The 20,263-nt window shown below is 47.7% G+C and overlaps 2 protein-coding genes across 2 annotated transcripts; both read right to left on the reverse strand.

The window, feature by feature from the left end:
- Positions 1–429: 429 nt before the first annotated feature.
- LOC125945547 (uncharacterized) lies at positions 430–2,964 on the reverse strand. Its single transcript, XM_049667443.1, has 4 exons — positions 2,564–2,964; positions 1,219–1,899; positions 962–1,151; positions 430–611 (listed from the first exon to the last, which is right to left on the reverse strand). Exons 2-4 carry the CDS (start codon positions 1,317–1,319, stop codon positions 468–470), a joined length of 435 nt encoding a protein of 144 aa, XP_049523400.1. The 5' UTR covers positions 1,320–1,899; positions 2,564–2,964; the 3' UTR covers positions 430–467.
- An 8,739-nt stretch (positions 2,965–11,703) lies between these two features.
- LOC119452962 (myophilin) lies at positions 11,704–19,750 on the reverse strand. Its single transcript, XM_037714923.2, has 4 exons — positions 19,554–19,750; positions 16,645–16,754; positions 14,274–14,484; positions 11,704–12,776 (listed from the first exon to the last, which is right to left on the reverse strand). Exons 1-4 carry the CDS (start codon positions 19,617–19,619, stop codon positions 12,582–12,584), a joined length of 582 nt encoding a protein of 193 aa, XP_037570851.1. The 5' UTR covers positions 19,620–19,750; the 3' UTR covers positions 11,704–12,581.
- Positions 19,751–20,263: the final 513 nt, after the last annotated feature.

Below are 20,263 nucleotides of genomic sequence, written 5' to 3' on the forward strand. Positions count from 1 at the left end.
GTCGTGCTGTTTCTTGGGACTTCATAGCTGTGTGGCCTCGTCGAGGCAGCGAAGAACGTTTCCTGTAGCACGATGTACAAGCAGGCATCTTGTTAATTACCTGTCAGCACACAGTCGCAGTACGAATCGGAACAATTGGATATACTTACGCGCACTGGACGTTCTGCAGGGCGTGGATTGCAGGCATCTTCATTCAGCAGGACACCAATAGCAGTGAGGCAGGAACAGAAGTGAAGTCCCGATCAGCTGCTGGACGACAGGCGGGTGCTGAACGTGATCCGTGCGAGACAGGGCCGGGTGTAGGAAAATCCGTCGCGTGCGTCTGGCACCAAATGATGTGGACTGAAATGACAAACAGGCATCTTATTAATAACCTGTGAGGACACCGTTACAGCATGGGCTGGAAGAACTTGATATACTTACGTGCAGTGAACGTTCTGTAGGGCGTGGATTGCAGGCATCTTCATTCAGCAGGACACCAATAGCAGTGAGGCAGGAACAGAAGTCCCGATCAACTGCTGGACGACAGGCGGGTGCTGAACGTGATCTGTGCGAGACACGGCCGGGTGTAGGAAAATCCGTCGCGTGCGTCTGGCACCAAAGGATGTGGACTGAAATGACAAAAAGGCATCTTATTAATAACCTGTGAGGACACCGTTACAGCATGGGCTGGAAGAACTTGATATACTTACGTGCAGTGAACGTTCTGCAGGGCGTGGATTGCAGGCATCTTCATTCAGCAGGACACCAATAGCAGTGAGGCAGGAACAGAAGTCCCCATCAACTGCTGGACGACAGGCGGGTGCTGAACGTGATCTGTGCGAGACACGGCCGGGTGTCGGAAAATCCGTCGCGTGCGTCTGGCACCAAATGATGTGGACTGAAATGACAAACAGGCATCTTATTAATAACCTGCGAGGACACCGTCACATCATGGGCTGGAAGAACTCGATATACTTACGTGCAGTGAACGTTCTGTAGGGCGGGTATTGCAGGCATCTTCATTCACCAGGACACCAATAGCAGTGAGGCAGGAACAGAAGTGACGCGATGAGCCGTGGGAGGACAGGTGCTGAACATAATCTGTGCGAGACACGGCCGGGTGCAGGAACATGTGCCAGGGGCCAAGGCACAGGTTGCAGATATGAAACCTAAAAAAAAAAGTGGGGGGAGGGGGACTTGTTAAATGACGAAAGTAACCAGAAAGCACGTACTCACCAAGCGTCATCGCGCTGGAGTGGTCGATGGGACCAGTCCACGATGGTTGGCTTGTCGAGCGACGAAAACACGGCGTGACACAGCAATGGGGACGAGAACATACGGAAGACAAGAAAAAAAAAATGCGGCCACCCACCACCGTCTTCGCCGCAGCGCACCGCGCTGCAGACCGTAGGCAACGTCCGTTCTTCTTCTGTTTTGCTGGAAGAAACCTGGCACTAATTAATTCCGGGTGCAATTTACTTCCACATTTCGCGTGCGCCGACACGCGAAATTATGACCGGGAAGCAATAGCACTCGGAATGGGCCGATGTCCGTGTCGCAAACGAGAGAGGACCCCTGCCAGCTGGAGCCTGCGCAGCGTGAGCTACCCTTCTTAGTGTTAGCTAAGCCTAAAGCTACAATCGCCCCGCCCAGTCCTCTCCGCTTCCGTCACGACGACGACCCAATGTGGCAGCGGCCTTCTCTTGCCAATCAGTGTAAAACAGTTAACATTGCCAATTAGTTGATTTATTAGCCGCGCCACCCTCGCAAGCTAGAATCGCACCTGGTGAATATAACTGCCGAAGATCAAACGTAGCGACGATGGTTGGTCCGTTGTCCCTCGGAGAAGTGCCATGGTCACATGGTTGCGTTGTTCCCCGGAGTAGTGACACGGTCACTTGGTTGCACGGGATTCACCTACGGTTAGGAAGACGAAAAAAAAATATGAATGTCAACGGCAAGAGAGACGAGAAACGTACCGTATTTGCACGTAAATACCGCGAGGGGGGGGGGGGGGGGGGTTGTCTCGGACAGTATGAACTGCCGCCGCAGAATAAAGCAAAAGGACGGGCTCTGGCACTGTCGGCGAGAACGGCGTCGTCCATTGTGACACACACTGAGGTTATCGGACAAACAGCGACTCAGTAATGCCCGCGACACAATCGAACACAAGGCCTTTCACGGATCGCGCGGCGACCCACCGTGCGATATTGAAGACGTGCACAACCGCGTCTATCGTCTTGCTCAGAGTTGCAAGTTGCACCACATTGATGCGGCACCAACAGCGCTCTTTATCAGGAGAAGACTGCGCAAAATACACGGTCAGTTAATAGCTTGATGGTGAGCAGGCGAAATGAAAGTAAAAAAAGCGAACGTTATATTCGTGTGACGAACCCAAATATAAGGTGACGCGCGTTCCGGGGTGAGAAATGTCGAGGGAAAAAAAAAACGCGTTATATGCGTGCAAATACGGTAATTACGCAGCAACATCTAAACTAGGAAGTGGCCATCGTGTAGACAGAACAGCAAGAAATGGATATAGCCACGTCACCCTAAGATATATATACGTATATGGGCCCACCTTGTAGGTTAGCTGGGAGGCACGTGGCGACGACAGTTGCTTCGTTGTCCTCCGGTTGAATGGCGCAGTCAGTTCATTATCCAGGCGCACACAAACAAAAGAAAACTTGATTGCAAGCGTGACTTAAAACAGCAAGGGATGCTTTTGCGTCAAGCGTGACAGCTCATGCGTGAGAAGGGATGAAATGGCCGCCGGGCGTAGCATATGCATTCCAGGAGCACCAATGGGTCGTGCTAGCCTGGTAACCGCGCTTGCAGAAGTTGAGGTCATAACTGGAGTAGCCGCGACGCAAAGCTTCGAGCACGCGTCACAGCTTAGAACCCGGCGGTGAAGTGGTATAGATATGGCTCAATATGGTCAATCGCTGGTTCAGCTGACACGGGCGACGTATAGCAGGTATGGCGTCAAATTCGGAATGACGGGCGGGCCTCCCGGCGGCCGCTTCTTATATGTATATTTCACTGACGATTATCAGCTGTTCGCGCATGCGCTACTGCGCCCAGGCGTCTTTCCTTTGTGCGCCGTACACGTTATCGCCGAGATGAACTCGGCGCAATCGCGACGGTGCAAGAAAATATACGAAGAAACGAAGGAAAAATGACGGTGGCAAAAAAAAAAAAAAAAAAAATCACGCCTTCTGTAAGCCTCTGGTTTGGGAATATTCCAGAAGCGTCTACTCTGTTCGACAGAAAAAAAAAAGAAAATCGAAGCATCAGTTGCGATAGCAAATTAGCAGAGAGCTATTCGGAGTAGGGATAGTCTCGGCATTCCCGCTTCCCAAAAGCAGTTTCCCTTCTGCAAGATTCTACAATAAATTTGATGAACTGGTTCGCCAATAATGTGATTAATGTAAACGTCTCTAAAACACAGCTCATTTGTTTCCATAATCCACTAATAAAAGTTAGTTTAAGCGTCCCATTGCTGGCTCACTGTTCATCTTGTTCTCCGTGTTCTTGTACACCTGTTCCATATGTTTCATCTGTTAAATACCTTGGTGTACTTCTTGACAGTGACTTCACCTGGAATTCTCACCTGGCGTATGTTTGTTCAAGGCTCCGGGCAGTGTCTCGTACATTATACACTATCAGATACTATACGCCACTATCAGTTCGCAAAATGATACTGCAAGCCTTAGGTTATAGAAGAAAGTATTGAAGGACCCTGGTTATAGTGTTCTTCGGTATGGTATTACGACGTTCGGTCACTGCGCGAATCGTTGGAAAAATAGAATAAACTCTATCCTTCTCTCTATTTTGAAAGTGATTAGTTATGATTTAAGACTGCCCTCAGGCACAGACCTTTTTAAATCATTACGATGCTCTAACTTTGATGCCCTTCTGAATGAGACGGCTGTCCTGAGGCATTTTTGGTTTAACAAGTATAAAGTTCCTTACGTCCCTACACGCTGCCTTCGACCTAAAAACCGTTTTCGGGTGATTCGCTGCTCCACCAGATATGGTCAGCGCACTCGTAGCTACTTTATACCGTCTTGCTTTAATCAACTACCCCCGAGTGTCTTTCGTGCAAAAACAAAATTCAAGCTGAAGCAACTGCTTCGTCGCATTCATCTCTAACTCTTCCGTAACTCTTCCGTACCCGCCGTGGTTGCTCAGTGGCTATGGTGTTGGGCTGCTGAGCACGAGGTCGCGGGATCGAATCCCGGCCACGGCGGCCGCATTTCGATGGGGGCGAAATGCGAAAACACCCGTGTACTTAGATTTAGGTGCACGTTAAAGAACCCCAGGTGGTCCAAATTTCCGGAGTCCCCCACTACGGCGTGCCTCATAATCAGAACTGGTTTTGGCACGTAAAACCCCATAATTCAATTTTTTCTAACTCTTCCGTGATATCTGTACTTTTCCTTCGTTAAATGCCGCTGCAGTATCAAAAACCTTAAGGTAACCATGTATTTCGGGCTGCACATAGCTGTTGATGTATTAAAGGCATTAGAAATTTTTTCTCTTCCTCGAAACTATGATGGTGATCTATTATTGTATTTTTGCCATTGCATGTACGAATGGTCAACTCATGTAAGGCTGGGTGACGTTATATGTATTACCATCAGTTTTTCTTCTTCTTCATGCACTGCTGTACACGCGCGTCTAGTGTTTGCATGTATGCGCGAAAGGAAAAAAAATGTATCTGCACTAGAGTGGTCCTAGGTAAATGAATTCCTGTTGTCTGCTGTCTGTCGGCTCTGCCCTTCAAGCCCAATGAGGCTTTGGCAGGCCAATTTTGTATTTGTTTCTGTACCAAATGTCAATAAAGTATTATTATTATTATTATTATTATTATTATTATTATTATTATTATTATTTATCGGCTGCATAAACTTGGACACATTCGCTTACTAACTGAATTGACAAGCGTGGTGTCATGGCGCACAAGTAACATGAATAGATCACACTGAATGACCGCAGACAACGACTGTCAAAACGCTGGCAGCAAGGGCAGCCGCCGCCGGTTCGTGCGGTCTATCGCTTCGACGGAAACTGAGCGGCGAATGCACAGCGCATACAAAGGTCAGAGCCGCGTGGAGAAAGAGACGGTGCGGGCGACAGCCACCACAGCCAGTGTAAGCGTAGTTGTTGGCAGAGTAGAAGCTGTGTAGAAGGTGTTACGTAGAATCTGTTAATTGAACGGCGCGGCTCACATTTGTGCGCTTATCATGGGTCATCTGCCACGTGCTACACTACATGCCATCCCGATGAGCTGTCTTAGTTCGACGTCCTACCACGTGGGGCGCATGCTTCGAAGGCTGTCAATGACCTCAGCTATCCATACACACAAGGATGGAAAAGGCAGTGCCCATGGTACGGTGGCTAGATGGGTAGGTGTGCCGACCGAGCGTAGTTCACCACTTCTCCGCATCATGACGCAAAATTGACGCTGCGGACAGTAGAACGGTTCAGCGGCGCGCAACGGCGGCTGCGCTGTGTAGACGCGTGTCTGATAGTATCGCTTGCCTCTGATTGTATCTTTGAAGTGCGCGTTATAATACCGTTCTGAGCAGTGTAGGCCAAGCCTGAATGAGGAACTTGTTGTTGTCGCTGAGTCAGAAAAAACGAAATACTGAAGTAAATTTTCTAGCTTGGCAATCGGTCACATTTATTGATATAAACGCGGCGCTCCAGCCCATTGCATTAAAGACGTAAATGCATTTTTTCCATGCATAAAACAATACTGCAATGGTTTTATACGGTATGTGGAACAATGTTTACATGATATTTAGCGAGTCCTAATGTTTCAATTTCGAGAAATCCAGCTATTGTTTTATTGCTGCGTCAGTTACGGTATCTAAATTGGTGCGAGAAGAATTGTGTTGGTAAGTGCATATGGTTCACTGTTTCATTGTAATAAAATAAAGCAATATGCCTTGGACTAGATTCGTGAATATATTTAAAATACAAGAAAAGCTCTCGTAACTTGAGTCAGCAAACGCACCAACATAAATAGCTTAGCGCCAGCAAGGCCGCAACGTTGGTCCACCACATCATAGCATTGTTCACAGCACACGCCTCATCTTCAGGTGCTTCCTCTTCTCCCTGTTGCTTTCGCGCGCTATGTTATTGCCCTTGACAAGAAAGTAAAGGCGTGTAATTGAATAGAACTTCACAACATCGTTTGTGAGCTCTTTCTTGTGCCGCTTACAGCCGATCAAATTCGGGTGATTCAGCTGCAGAAAGGATGCAAAGTCAGCGATACACTGTTCCTTCGTAACTCATTTAAACTGAAGCACAGCTTGAAGGCGTCTTCGAGCGATGCTACCAGTTTTTTTAGTGCTTCAGAAGGGAGTAACAGCCCTGACCTACTCATTCTGTTGAATTCAGTAATGTCCCTGAGCAATCGGAGCACTTGGCTCTTTGCAGGAACTTCCTTGCTACATAGCCTGCTATATAGAATATCAGCCTAGAATCACTTTTCTTTTCCCTGTAGCAGCGCAGCGGTGCTCGATGTCGCAGGCGCTGAGCACCTTATGTGCGGCTTGCAAATTTACAATGTCGAGGAGCTCATGGACGTACGCTTTTCGGTGTACCGCTTGCTCATTAACGTCGCCGACACAATCTAGCCACCGTAGCGATACTGAGCAAGCTACTGAGCAGCTCGGGGCGAACATTTCCGCTGTCAGACAGCGGAACAATTCCGCTGTCTTTCTCACAAATTTAGAGCCCGACTTGCAGTTTGGAGCGAAGCAGTAGGTCTCCTTGGTGGTCTTCTTTGGTGGAGCAACGCCGCCGCTAATCTTGCCGGTCATCTTTCCTACCTGGAACATTCCACATCGCTTAGGAACTTACAAACAGTACGAGAGATGCGGAGCTCTTCACCTTTGAAACTGACACGAACAGACGACATACAACTACTCCAATACGGGCTTTATTTTTTTTTTATTTTTTTGCTCGCCGCCAGTCCGCCAGCCCCCTGTAGCAGACGACGTGCGCTGCGGAACCGTTCTACTGACCGCAGCGCCAATTTTGCGTCATGACGCGGAGAAGCGGTGAACTACGCTCCAGAGGCGCCGGTCGGCACACCTACCCATCTAGCCACCGTACCCATGGTGCTTCCCGCCGGTGCAACCATTTTATTCGCATAGTCTCCGCTCCTGCGTCCCGAGTCGTGGTTGTAGCTGTCTTTGGCGCATGGTCGTTCCTTATCCTAAAGCCGTGATCGAGCAACGGTCATGCATTGCTGTGCAAATTGCCTTGTGGCCGCGAATGCTGGTTGCTGTGCTCTGGCGCGCCACTAGGCATGTCACGAAGAACAAGTGAGTTGTGAGCGTCACCACCTGCGTGTAGACGAGCGGTACGGTGACCCAGTCGTAGCACCATAGGAGCGAACACTTTGCGCGGAACTGATTGAGCTCTTCGAGTAGGTGTTTGACCGGTGGTCCGGGCTGAAGCCGTCCTTGCTGTACGGCTACGTTAGTCAGGTTGACAAACCACACCGAAGGCAGCCAGTTACGATTAGTGCGGCTAGGCGTTGCCTCGTACAGGGACCGTTCCTCGGCCGTCATGAAGCCCGCTTCCACTAGGTGACGCATACTCGGGAAGCGCTTCTTCACCGAGCCGCTCACCTGGACGCCGATCCGGCCCTGCTGATCGGCAGGGCCCGTGTTAGGCAGACGGGATCACCGGCCACGTTTACGTAAGTGTCTGCGCCCCGTTGAGGTTGCAAGGAAGCGGAGTAGAAGGTGCTAATTAAGGCTACTAACCCTCGACACTTGTTGGTAATTAAGCTATAGTTAATTAAGGCACTCAAACCAACTACCTTTAGTGTTAATTAAGGCACAGTTAATTAAGATATAGTTAATTAAGCCACTCGAAGCCACGACCTTGGGTGGAAGTCGAGCCCTCGACCTTCGGAGTTAAGAGGGATGACTATGCACAGTACACTAAGCGAATTAAGGGGGATGACTAAGCGAATTAAGAGGGATGACTAAGCAATGCAGGCGGATGTGTATGTCATGTTCCCGTCTTTAATGCATTTGCACTTGGGCTTTTTTTGTCTTAAGGATAACATATGCGACCCTGTGAATTTTTGTTTTTGCCCTACTTCAATCGTTGGTTTATGTGAAGTCAGACTCTGGTATCGGTATGGGCACTAAGACATGAAATAATCGAAGACAGACAGTCCTGACATAATATGGGGCCTTCCACTACAGGATCATCCAATATTTTTGGTGCCGCTATGGGGCGTTAAACTCAACTGAGTTTATATAAAGATGCAAAAGCTGCATTTTCTGATTGAGACAGATGTGTAATAATAAGCTGCTAAGGTGGCAAGACCATAATTATTCATTGACTAATCCTCTAAGCGTCGGGTGATAAATTCCATTAAAGCATTGCAACGTTGAAGGCAATCAGTGAACATTTCCTGATATAACGAAGGGATGGTGGTGGTAATATGGGTGGGGTCGTTATCTTACAGTGCAGTAATGTTTCAGTTCTTCGAGGTACATGAGAAGTCAAAGTAGGCACTCACCTTTGTTTCATTAAGCTGTAGAATCTGTTGATCATCCACAAAGTTCTTTTCCTAACTTCAATAGATGCGTAGGTGAGCATGTGTTTTCCATTTTACCTGTTCTGGTTACTGCAGTAAATCGCATCGCTACTGCAATCGCTTCTGTCTCTTTGCATGTGTCATGCTCTGAGATGACATCTGCACGTAATTGTCGACCCACTGTAATTGTGTTTCGAAGCAAAACGTCGCAGTTGCCAACACCTATAACGAAGGTTATAACACCCGGCTTCTAATCGGAGGTAGAACACCCAGCTCCTAATCAGAAGGTCGTAAGTTCGAATCCTCCTCCAGTCCACTACATTTTTTAGTACAACTTGCACTGCGATATTATTACAGCTTTAGTTCTGCGAACTCATTATTTAATCATTTTAAAACGAAACTATAAATAAATTTGAACTATAAACTTGCAGTATATTGCATAAGAAAAAATAAAACTTGTCTTTACAGAAAACCCCACACTGACGAACTCATCAACTGTATCTTACAAAAATGTTTTATTCAAACGTATAGCTTCACTGGCTTTACTCAACAATAAAACAATAACAAAGCATAGACGTTTCGCCACCTATGCGGGTGGCATCGTCAGTACACAAATGGCGTCTATGCTTTGTTATTGTTTTATTGTTGAGTAAAGCCAGTGAAGCTATACGTTTGAATATGAATTCCCCTGGCTTCTGGAACATTTTTTCAAAAATGTTGTGAAATCAAGGGAAATTCTTTGTCGTAGTTAGGGAAAAAACACCTTCGGAAAGTGACAACACTGCTCGCTTGTGACAAACGCTGTTCCATTTTAAGAACGCGTATATGAACATGAACGTGAACACGGCATGAAGTACAGGAACTTCGTGTACATCAAATCGACGGGAGTGGGTCGAGTCGAATCGGATATCGAGCTGACCCAGACCGACCCGACCAAGTTTACCACGTGCATCTTATTTTTATCATTGTTTCAGATACAGCTTGGTGAAATTATCAAGCGGGTCGGGCGAGTTAATGCCATCCTTGCAGGTACGTTGAGTGAACTCACCTCGACGCTAGCTTGGACCAACCCGCTATATAGTCTTTTACATGAACCCGAAGACCGGATTGTGTACCGACATAGGTCTACGGTGTCGTTTGTGCGTGTGCGTGCGGGCGTGCGCGACATTGGTGTGGTTTTCACGTATAAGCCGCGAGAAAATTATGAGTTTCACTATTGTCGCGGCTCTTCTCGAGCACCGCAGCATCGATAGAAGTCGGATGGTGAGGCGAGCGTGCCCACCCAGGCTGTTCACGAATGACGGCTTGTCTGTATACACAACACAGAAGTAAGTGACGTCATAGCAACGCCACAGCAGTGCAGTTTTGGTTATGTGCCGCAGACGACCACATCTGCAGACAAAGAATGGCGAGTTTGTGCCCCCGAACGCATGATTGGAATTTAAAGAGAATAATTTATTGGACGTGTTTACATATGTCTTGGAAAGTATTAGTTTTCGCATGCTCTTTCACACGCTAAATGTCGACAAAAACACATTTTGACTGGGGAATGACACATATAGCGTCTGCAGTCTTTTGCCATGTCAAGCGTTTGCGCATAGCGTCAAATCTGGCTAACCTGCGTGGTCCTTTACACGAGCACTAGAACGTTGCACATTAGCCGCTTCCCGTAGTTTGTGCGTGCGTATTCTTCTAGTCGGCAAAATGTACGGGGAGAAGGTAAAGAAGCACTTTAAAGATTAATTTTGCTTTGATAATAGTTCGGAACCGAAAATCCCCAAATACTCTTTGAGATTCGCATAACGAGAAAAAGCACAGTAAACTGTCTCACTTATGGTGAACATCTCAACTGCACTGAGGGAGAAAGAAACTTAAATTATTGGGTTTCCGCGCCAAAACCATGATCTGATTATGAGGCATGCTGTTATGGGAGCTCCGGATTAATTTCGATGACTTGTAGCTCTTTTAACGTGCACCTAAATCTAAGTACACGAGCGTTTTTTTGCATTTCGCCCACATCGAAATGCGGGCGCCGCAGCGGGGATTGAACCCACGACCTCGAGCCCAGCAGTGCAACGCCACAGCAACTGTTCTACCGCGGCGTGTTGCACTGAGGCACATGGAAAGGGTACACAATGAGAGTAAAAAGAAAGACGTACGTAGGAGAAATCCAGTGTAGCGCTGCCACGCAGGATCGCTTTTCATGCGGATAATACGCGTACGATAATAATCGTACAATACGCCAAAGACGCAGGGGGTGTGCACAGAAACGGGCTGGGAGGTGAAGTTCATAAATCCTGAAACGCTGCGCTCTGAAAAGCATCCGGGAAGTGAATGCGCCCTGCAAGTTGTCCTGTAGGAAGTCCCAGGTCCTACTTTGCTGCTCTTCGTTGACCTTTGGTGTTCTGCTTATAAGCAGGGCACCAAAGACTTACTTTCGGTGCCCTGCTTATAAACAGGACACCGCAAGTAATCGAAGGACAGCGAAACAAGAGAGCAAGACACGAAAACTGGACACCGAGGGTCAACGTAGCAGTAGGACAGCGAAGCAGCTAGGACAGCAAGACCTAAGGCTTCCTTCTGCCAGCTTGCGGGACGTTCTTATATAAGACACTGAAGTTGAAGCAAAGGTTGGCCTCTGATGTCCTAACTAATTGTGCAGGAAATTTCAAACAAGCGCTTAAAAGATAAATGTTGTAATTAGTTCTGAACACAATGTCCTTACATTAATTATATCTGCAGCTGCTTAGACATGCTGGTAAAACAAATTAGAACGAAAAAACACACACACACGCACGCACGCACGCACGCACGCACGCCCGCACGCCCGCACACACACACACACACACACACACACACACACACACACACACACACACACACACACACACACACACACACACACACACACACACACACACACACACACACACACACACACACACACACACCAACACGCCATCACTCCAAAAATACCCCCCAAACACAAGCGTCTGTGTCTGGGGACTCTTTTTGTAATGATTGCGTGTGTGTGTGTGTGTGTGTGTGTGTGTGTGTGTGTGTGTGTGTGTGTGTGTGCGTGTGTGTGTGCGTGTGCGTGTGCGTGTGCGTGCGTGTGCGTGTGTGTGTGTGTGTGTGTGTGTGTGTGTGTGGGTGTGTGTGTGTGGGTGTGTGTGGGTGTGTGTGGGTGTGATTCCTTGCGCTCTAATTTGTTTTACCAGAATGAGTTACAAACTAGCCCAAAATCAAGTTCTTCTATGATACTTAGACATAAAGAGGTAGAAAGAGAGAGGGCGAAAAATAAGTTTAAAGATGAAAAGCGCAGGACAGCGAAGATCGCACGCGGATGTTTACTACACTCAATTGCGCAGTATGTAAGTGTCGCAATCCTTTGAGTCATACGACACCAGACTGTGTGCATACATGAAACAAACATCAGACTAACTGTCTTAATTCTTGAGCCTATAATTCCTATGCTAAGAGGCTGCACAACTGAGAGCTGTAGACATACGTGTGCAAAAATTGCCTGAGCTGCAGGCAGTGCTATAGCACCAGCGCGCGAACCGGCTTATATGGCATGACACCTTGAGCCATTATGTAGTGCCAGGCCAGTCAGTGAACGCACTTCTCTGTTTTGTAACAATCACGACATCATACCTGTACATATATTCAGTCGGCTTTAGCGTATCTCTAAAGAACACAGACCTGTCACTTTTAATATGAGGCGGCATGAAAGTCAATGTTTCATTATAGAAGTGTAACAAAAAGTTGTTGCGACACCTTAGGTTCAGTTTGGCCTATGCGAACTTTTTTCTCTGCTATTGGGAAATGAAGGCTAAATTTACTATGTTAGAGGGGGGTGATCCCTCAAGATGCAGTGCGCCCCCACTCATCAGTGGAACCTTTGGGGGCATCCGCCCCCACTGCCCCCGGTTTCGGAGTCTCTGCAGACGACCCTTATTTCGTTTTGTCGCCGCTAGGAAACGTTTCACTGCGTTCAGCACCGTGGCCTGCGCGGAGTTCAGCCGATGGATATGATGTCTTCCCCTTCGGTCATTGAAGGCAGCCGGCGGATGACGTCACGGACGTTGACGTGTGCCACGTAGATGTCGTCGCCGATGGGCATGCCTCCACGACGCCGACCGGCCGCCGCGTTCACGGGTTCGTAGGGTTCCTCGCCCAGCTTGGGTCCCGAATAGCTCGAGTCCTGATCCACCTGCATTGCCGTCGGGGTGGGTAAGAGGAAGCAAGTTTCTTCATCGCATGTCTGTAGCAATCGTCATCATCGCCGTTCTAATTTTCACTCATGGAGGAAGGAAAAGGCCAGAAGGGGGAGTCACAAGAAAATTTTGAAGTCTAATCATAAAAAATTGAGAGCCCTTCCCCTGTCGAGAAAATGGGGTTAAGCGAAGCTTGTGACAAGACGACACTGTCGAAGGTGTTCCGCTTCGTTTGCCCTAAACTCAGGGTCGGCGGCTCTTCACTGGCGTTTGGTCTCAACATCGTGCCCCCGCATTTGGGTGTCCGCGGCTCTTCGCTGACGTTTCGCCTGGGCTTCGGAAGCCCTCACGCAAGAATCGGACAAGCTTCGCTTACCTCCATTTTCTCAACAAGGGAAAGGTTGATAATTTTGTCTCTTTGGGACCCACGTGTGACAAAGGTAGTTTAAGGGCGCGCTACAGGTCCCCGAGCCTCGTGCCATTGAGCTTGGACCCTTTCTGCGCAATCACCAGAATCGGCCAACTTTTCAGCGTGAGCCTATAAAACTTCGCTTAAAACAAGAGGAAAGGCTCACAGAAAATAGGCCAGCACCACGTGATAGTCGAGCGGTGATGTCCAGCCGTGGACTGCGCGAAGAGTATCGGGGACTGACAAAGGCTCAAAACGATGGTCGCAAATGGTCGCTTTGGTCGAAAAGCGACCGATTTCGGGAAATTGCTCACTGACCGATTCTTCAGCTCCATGACTGGAGTAGCAAATCTGCCGAGCCAATAAGCAGCGCAGGAGCAGGGCGTCGGGATACAGTGATACGGTTATCTTCCGTGGCCATGGTTGTGCAAGCAGAAGTTAAGGGCAGGTCGCGCTCGCCGGCGTGAATGCCGCCTGACTGCCCGTGACTTTTGGCGCATACCCGCACACAGACCAAAGTATAGCCTGAAGGACCGAGCAGCACGAAGACAAAAAAAGAAAAAAAGAGAAAGAAAACAAATATGGGGTTTTGTTTTATTTTATTTATTTACCAAATACTGCAGGCCCTTTAGGGGGCGCGCCCAAGCAGGAGGGGCATAAGAATACAATACTGCACAATGTGAATTTCATCGCAATGACAGCAAAAAAAAAAAAAGACGTACCAAACCCACGCTATGATATGGGGCACGCCGTAGTGGGGGACTCCGGAATAATTTGGACCACCTAGGAACGCTTTAACGTGTACCTAAATCTAAGTACACGGGTGTTTTCGCATTTCTTCCCCATCGAAATGAGGCCGCCGTGGCCGGGATTTGAACCCACGACCTCGTGTTTAGCTTCCCAGCACATAGCCACTAAGCAAGCACGACGAGTGAAGACCGAACAAGCGGTTCAAGTTTGCGCTTCGTCCTTTTCATCCCCGTTGTTTACCTATAGATACAGCATGACATTCTGACGGTGCGATTGTCGCCGAAGCGGAAGAGGGTTGGCCACGGGGATGTGCACTGATCGAGCCCGTACTCACCAGCTTTCCCAGGGCGTAGATGCACCTGGTGACTCGGGGCAGGTGCCGCAGAAAGAGCAGGTCCTCGGGCTGGAACAGCAGGCGTTCCTCGACGCCGTATGATTTGGCGGCGCGCAGAAAGAGCTCGATGTTGCGCTGTTTCTGACGGAAGTCGCTGCCGGTGCTCACTTCCTCCATGGCCACTGAGCCAGGCCGCACGTGGTTCATCAGCCTGCGCCCGAGGACGGATTGCTTCACGGGTTCAAAATGCTACTATACTCTACCAAGCACAGAAACAGCACCGAAACACCGCTTTCGTGATTCTGAGGCAACCAACCATTTCTGATATCTCTCATATTATATAAGTGACTTCAGAAGATGTCAGCGTGCTTATATTTCGGGGACCTTGCTCGTTCTCTCTGTTGCATTTACACATCCGATATGTTCGAAAAGAAAAATTGTTTTAGAAATATTGTTGCATTGATTGACACTTCACGCGTCCTACGTTCACAGTGTATAACCTGGCCTATGGAAGATAATGACCACAGGCACGTTCGCGCACTCGCCGACTCCGTGATAACCCGGATGCGGCGGCGCATGCGCACCCAGCGCGCTGTTTGTTGGCATTTGACCGGCTTCGGCTGCGAGGGCGAGCCGATAAAGCTGATGCCTTGATGCAGACCGTCTTCGCGCGCGCACCCAGTGCTCGAGGTCGCATGACTCGAGATTAAGAGACGCGGCACAGGGAAATAGTAAAGGGAGCACGGAACGTCCACTTTGGGACAAGCAGGCGCGCTCTACGCAGCCGCGGCATTCATCACGACAGCGTTGTGGCTCTCGGTCATTGAATGAACTTCGTTGATGTGTGTCTTTGGGCAGGCGTGGCACCGCGCGTATTTATTTAGTAAACGAATGTGTACTGTATTTTATAACGCCAATAAAACTACGAGCATTGCTTCGTGTAATATTATAACGCATTGCTTTTGCGTCGAGGTTTCTGGGGAAACGCCTTCATCGGGGAAACTGCGATTTCTTCAACATAGACATTTATATTTCCTTTTTTTCCCAATCGGTACACGAGATGAGGCGGAGGTGTGTACGTATCAGTGACCGATAGAACGACATGTAAAATAGAAGTTCCCTTGTGGTACTGACAATTAAAAGAGGTTGGCCGTCGCCGTAGCACAATTGGTAGTGCAACGCACGCGTAATGCAGAGGTTGCGGGTTCGGCTCCCGCCAGCTACAAGTTATCTTTTCGTCCACTTTCATTTTCCCTTTTCTTCATTATTTTCTACATTCCAATTTTAACCACAATTTCCCCGATGCTTTCCGGCTTTGCTTCATTGTCTGTTGGCTTTATGTGGTCATGATTAACAAAATAGAGCCCCTCGGTTCCCCTTCTTATCATGACAATTAAAAGGTACTTTCTGAGCGCTACTGTAAGTTTCGTTTCACAGTTGCCATGCATAACGCGTCTTTCAAATGGCTGCATCTATCAACAGTTTCTTTGAGTGCAGTAAAAACAAAACGCTCTGCCCGGAAATGTTTCCCATTTCTTCGCGGAGACTTCAACTTCGATTACTGGTAGTCAGCAGTCAAGAAGAAAGCACGATTACTGGTCTTCTTGGAGTCCTATTTTGATGAGAATGCGGTAACGTTAACAAGTAGAATAACGGAAAATTCTGCAAAGGTGCTTTTTGACTTGCTAATTACAAATAGTGCAATTGATTCGTGAAGTAAAAAGTGCAAATGAATGACCACCTTCCAGTCTGCTTAATGGGAGCGATCAAGCCTAGCGGACTAGCCACAGAAATAAACAAGACGCCAACACTACACAGTGGGCATTTTCGCCCACACACTTTATTCATTTCAGCGGGAGATTATGCATGGTAGTCTTTGCACTCCAGTCTTTGTATAAGAGACGGCTGATGGCACTGTTCTGAGGCTATTTGTCGGACTTGTGGAGCTGGTGACGATAAATAGCGTCTTATCAGCAGCCTGCTCGTTGGATGCTGTATTTATTAAATTTATTCTTGATGAAATTCGCAAGTTCCGCGTTTCTCAACCCAAGGAAGTTGACGGGGGTGAGGAAGGAAGCCGCAAGTATCTTTTCGTTCACTTTCATTTCCGTTTTACAAATGACCCCAGAACCTATGCAATGGCTTTATTTCTCATTATATTATGATGCATTTAGTTTTTAATAAGGACGTTTAATCACTCACTTATTTCCGTTTTTTTTTAGTATTCGACATTTCCGTTTAAAAAACAGCAATTTTTCTCATGCTTTCCCTAGCTTCATTGTCTGTTTACTTCATATGGTTGCACCACATTGCAAAATGCGTGTAAAAATGTAATCAACATTAAGATAAGTGGCAAGTTAGTGTTACTCACTTGCAGAGAGCCACACCATCTTTGAGAAACTGGTCGTAGTCGAGGCAGCTGACCATCTCGAGGCAGTTCCAGATCCATATCAGAATCTGGCTCTCCTTGGTGTTGTCGCGCTGCAATAGGAAATCGAGCGCTATCAGCAGAATATCCGTAAACAGGTGACCCCACTACTGTAAAAAACATTACGAGAGGAAATTCGGGCAACACTTGACATATCCAAATCGCACTTGCATACGCTTCTCGGGAACAATTTAGCCCTGAATATGAGTTCTGAGAACGTCATACATTTAGTTATCTCTTAATGATCGCACAAATTTTTCGGCGTCTTTCGCAAACAGGGAACTGTATTTCTACCCATATTTGCCACGCTAGGAACCATATTGCCACGCGAGTATTATTCACACTTTTGATCATTCGCTTTCGCTATACGGCGTTTTGTTATCACGTATCTGTTGTCACACGAGAAGGTGTTCGCGATATCAGACAATGCAATAATGTTGTACGTCGCCGTTCTTTCCAGAAAGACAGGCCCCAGAAAGAGAGGCCCCAGGGATATCTCGCTGCTCAGCTCAAGCCTGCAGGAACAGCAACGGCTGATCCAGCGGGCTCGCCAAGTCGCGCATGGCAATGTAGCCCTGGACTGAGGGCCCCACTCATCGAGGAAGAAATTCCGACTCGGTTTCCATCATCATCATCAGCCTATTCATGTCCACTGCAGGACGAAGGCCTCTCCCTGCGATCTCCACTTACCCCTGTCTTGTGCTAGCTTGCGCCTGCAATTTCAGATTCCACTTGCGCCTGCAAATTTTCTAACTTCATCATCCCATCTGGTTTTCTGCCGACCTCAACTGCGCTTTCCTTCTCTTGGTATCCATTCTGTACTTGGTTTCCAAATAAAGTTTATTCTCTCTCTCTCTATCTCAAAGGCCATGGCTGAGTGCACTTCTTGTTACCGCCGCCGATTGAGTTGTGTCTTTAGAGGGCGCAAGCTTGTCCGATAAACTGTTTCCAGTTTATTCCGTCTCTGCCTGCCTAACTGCCTGCCTGCGTGTATGCGGTGAATGGACGTTGTAGTGGAGCGCTACGGATTAACGTGAGTTACTTGGCACAACTAACGCGCTTTCATATCCAAGTCTATGAGCGTTCTTTTGTTTATTCTCTGTCAGAGGCTGGAAGCTTGGCAGAAATGTGGTCTCACGAATTCGTCCTCCTTCCGTAGCCACTGAGCTGACGAGAATGAAAGGCCGGCTTAATTGTGGGCAAGATATGCGCCGACGAACCGACAGAGTCGACAAGAGTTCGACAAGAATGCCAAAAAAAAAGAAAAGTTATGCTGTACGAGGTTAGTACTCTTAAATTTGGAGTACTTAGATTTGGTACTCCTAAATTTCTGGTGCTCTACAAAATTCACCTCAGATACTAGAGTCGGTTTATCAATAATTTTGCAGCACCTCAGGAGCCGTATTTTGTAACGATTCACTTTCCATCCTTTCCTTATAACCCACTGTCCTTGCGAATGCTTGTCGTGGTGATAACGACGGCCTCCGATCGAATGACGGAGAGAGAGAAAAGAACGGATAATGAAATGAATGAAATTAATCGTAAAGAAATACGGCGCCACCAATAGCGATGCTTGTTAGCGCTAAGGTTAATCTTGACAACAGCGTGACAGACGGCGCTGCACATGTGGACAACACGAACCAGCTATTATAAAGCGAGCAATTAGGGAGCGAAAGTCGAGAATTTCATCGAATTGGCGGCGCCTGGAGGTTAGCCATCACTGATGACTGAACTCTTCTTAGACTGCTAATCTCCGGATCACTCATTTTATAATTGCTGGGCCTAAAGTCGTCCATTTGTTGCGCTGTTTCTAATATACTTAGCTTGCCCGACTCTATATATCGTTAAGTCACGGTGTCCACATTTGTAAGCGCGAATTGTTTTTGCTACAGAAACTTAGCTGCGGGTCAATTTAGCCCATATGCTGACCCACTGTTACCCCGGTTCACTTCAAACTGCAGAGTAATATCGCTGCACGTGACTACCGTTTACTAAAGGCACTATAGCGCATTTGACGGTTTGTTCAACGTGCCGCGTTCTGTCAGCAATTGTGAAGCAATAGTTTTTTTTTTTCGTTTCACGTTATATTCCTGTAGCCAGTAATTAACCTGTACAAGTGGTTTGGTCCCATTATTGAAACCTTTTTATGAAAGAAAAAATATATCGATATTGTCTGCATACTAAGTCGGAATTCAATTATACTTCGTAATTGCGAGGACTTGCTATAGGAAACGCAGAGAGTGTCATCCTACTATCTTTGCTTTGTTTCAGAAGCATTTGCAGTCCTTGGAATAAAATTAGATTGTGATTTTGACACATTCACTATATCGTGTTGCAACGCGATGCATTGCATGCATTGCGTGCAATGCATTGATTACAACGCGATGCATTGTAATCCGCGACCGAAGGAACCAGCGCTAGAACTACGCGTGCCAGCACTATAGAGCCGTAACGTCTCCTTCGCCTATATAGCGGCCAGAGAAAACAGTTTTTAGCATATATGCCTTGTCAGCACTTTCGCGTCTACAAGTAAACCGCTCGTCTTGAGGCACATGCGTCCAGCATCTGACCTGATCTGGCACCAGCGTGCTGGAACGTATGGGAGCGCACGCAATCTTGGCCGGACGGGCCGGGCGATATCAAGCGTTGATATACAGAAGTGCACGTCTGCCATCGTTCGAGATGCATCATTTCCGTGGAGCCGTAATGCCGGATGGCGTCAGTATATTTTAGTAGCACACTCAAACTGCCACAGCTCCTACTGGCCTGCGCTAGCCCCTTTTCGACCGAGCAAGATGGCGCGAGGTGTGTCGCGAATTTGGCATCCGCAATGATTCAAGCAGCATGCTCACCTGGTGCGGCTGCAGGTCATCCTCCCACTCCTTCTGTTGCACGTCGGCCTTCTTCAACTGCCGCATGACGCCGGCTTCTTGATGTTATAGGCCTAAGCTATCCGCAGCCGCTTGCTCGATCCTGCGACGTTGCCTCGTGAGCACTTTTCGAGGGAGGCGCTGGGCGACTCAGCCCGGCCGGAAATAGAACTTAGCGCGCCGAAGGCAGAAGGAACAAAAAAAGAGAAAGCTTGCAGGCAGAAAAGAAGTGAGGGTGAGTACGCGATGGCTCAGTTTAAAAGTAAGCATCAACAGCGGGAAAGGGAGTCTCGAGGGGCGAACCACGCAAATAGCCTGCCGGCGCCCGGAGTGAGCGTTGTGTTGTTCTTCGTGGGATTCGATACATTCTTCTCCCCGGCAACATTTCTTTTCCCTCGTTCTACGAAACGCATACAATGCAACTTGTTCTTGTCCTCACGTACTTGCCCCACTAATGAGTGCTCTGTAAACTGGATCTTGGGCACTGAAATTTAAACTTTCCATCGCTTTTTTCTACTTCTATCTTTGCTGTTCATTGAGGTGATGGCAGTTCTTCAGCGTAATTCATTGAAGTGTAACGTGCACTCATATTTGGAACCAATTGAGCTTATAAGAAATACAAGTGCACTAACATACGATGACTACTTTGCGTAGCGTATGCGTGTCCCTTAATCTCGCTAAAAGATTTACGA

This window comes from Dermacentor silvarum, chromosome 5 (genome assembly GCF_013339745.2).
Source record: "Dermacentor silvarum isolate Dsil-2018 chromosome 5, BIME_Dsil_1.4, whole genome shotgun sequence".
NCBI lineage: Eukaryota > Metazoa > Arthropoda > Arachnida > Ixodida > Ixodidae > Dermacentor > Dermacentor silvarum.

Excerpts from the sequence above, each read along its gene's own strand:
- LOC125945547 (XM_049667443.1), bottom strand. The coding sequence starts at position 1,319 with ATGTTCTCGTCCCCATTGCTGTGTCACGCCGTGTTTTCGTCGCTCGAC. Across the intron at positions 1,152-1,218 it reads CTCCAGCGCGATGACGCTTG|GTTTCATATCTGCAACCTGT; the intron begins GTGAGTACGTGC and ends TTTTTTTTTTAG. Across the intron at positions 612-961 it reads CTACAGAACGTTCACTGCAC|TCCACATCCTTTGGTGCCAG; the intron begins GTAAGTATATCG and ends TTGTCATTTCAG.
- LOC119452962 (XM_037714923.2), bottom strand. The coding sequence starts at position 19,619 with ATGCGGCAGTTGAAGAAGGCCGACGTGCAACAGAAGGAGTGGGAGGAT. Across the intron at positions 16,755-19,553 it reads ATGACCTGCAGCCGCACCAG|CGCGACAACACCAAGGAGAG; the intron begins GTGAGCATGCTG and ends TTCCTATTGCAG. Across the intron at positions 14,485-16,644 it reads GATGGTGTGGCTCTCTGCAA|GCTGATGAACCACGTGCGGC; the intron begins GTGAGTAACACT and ends CCTCGGGCGCAG.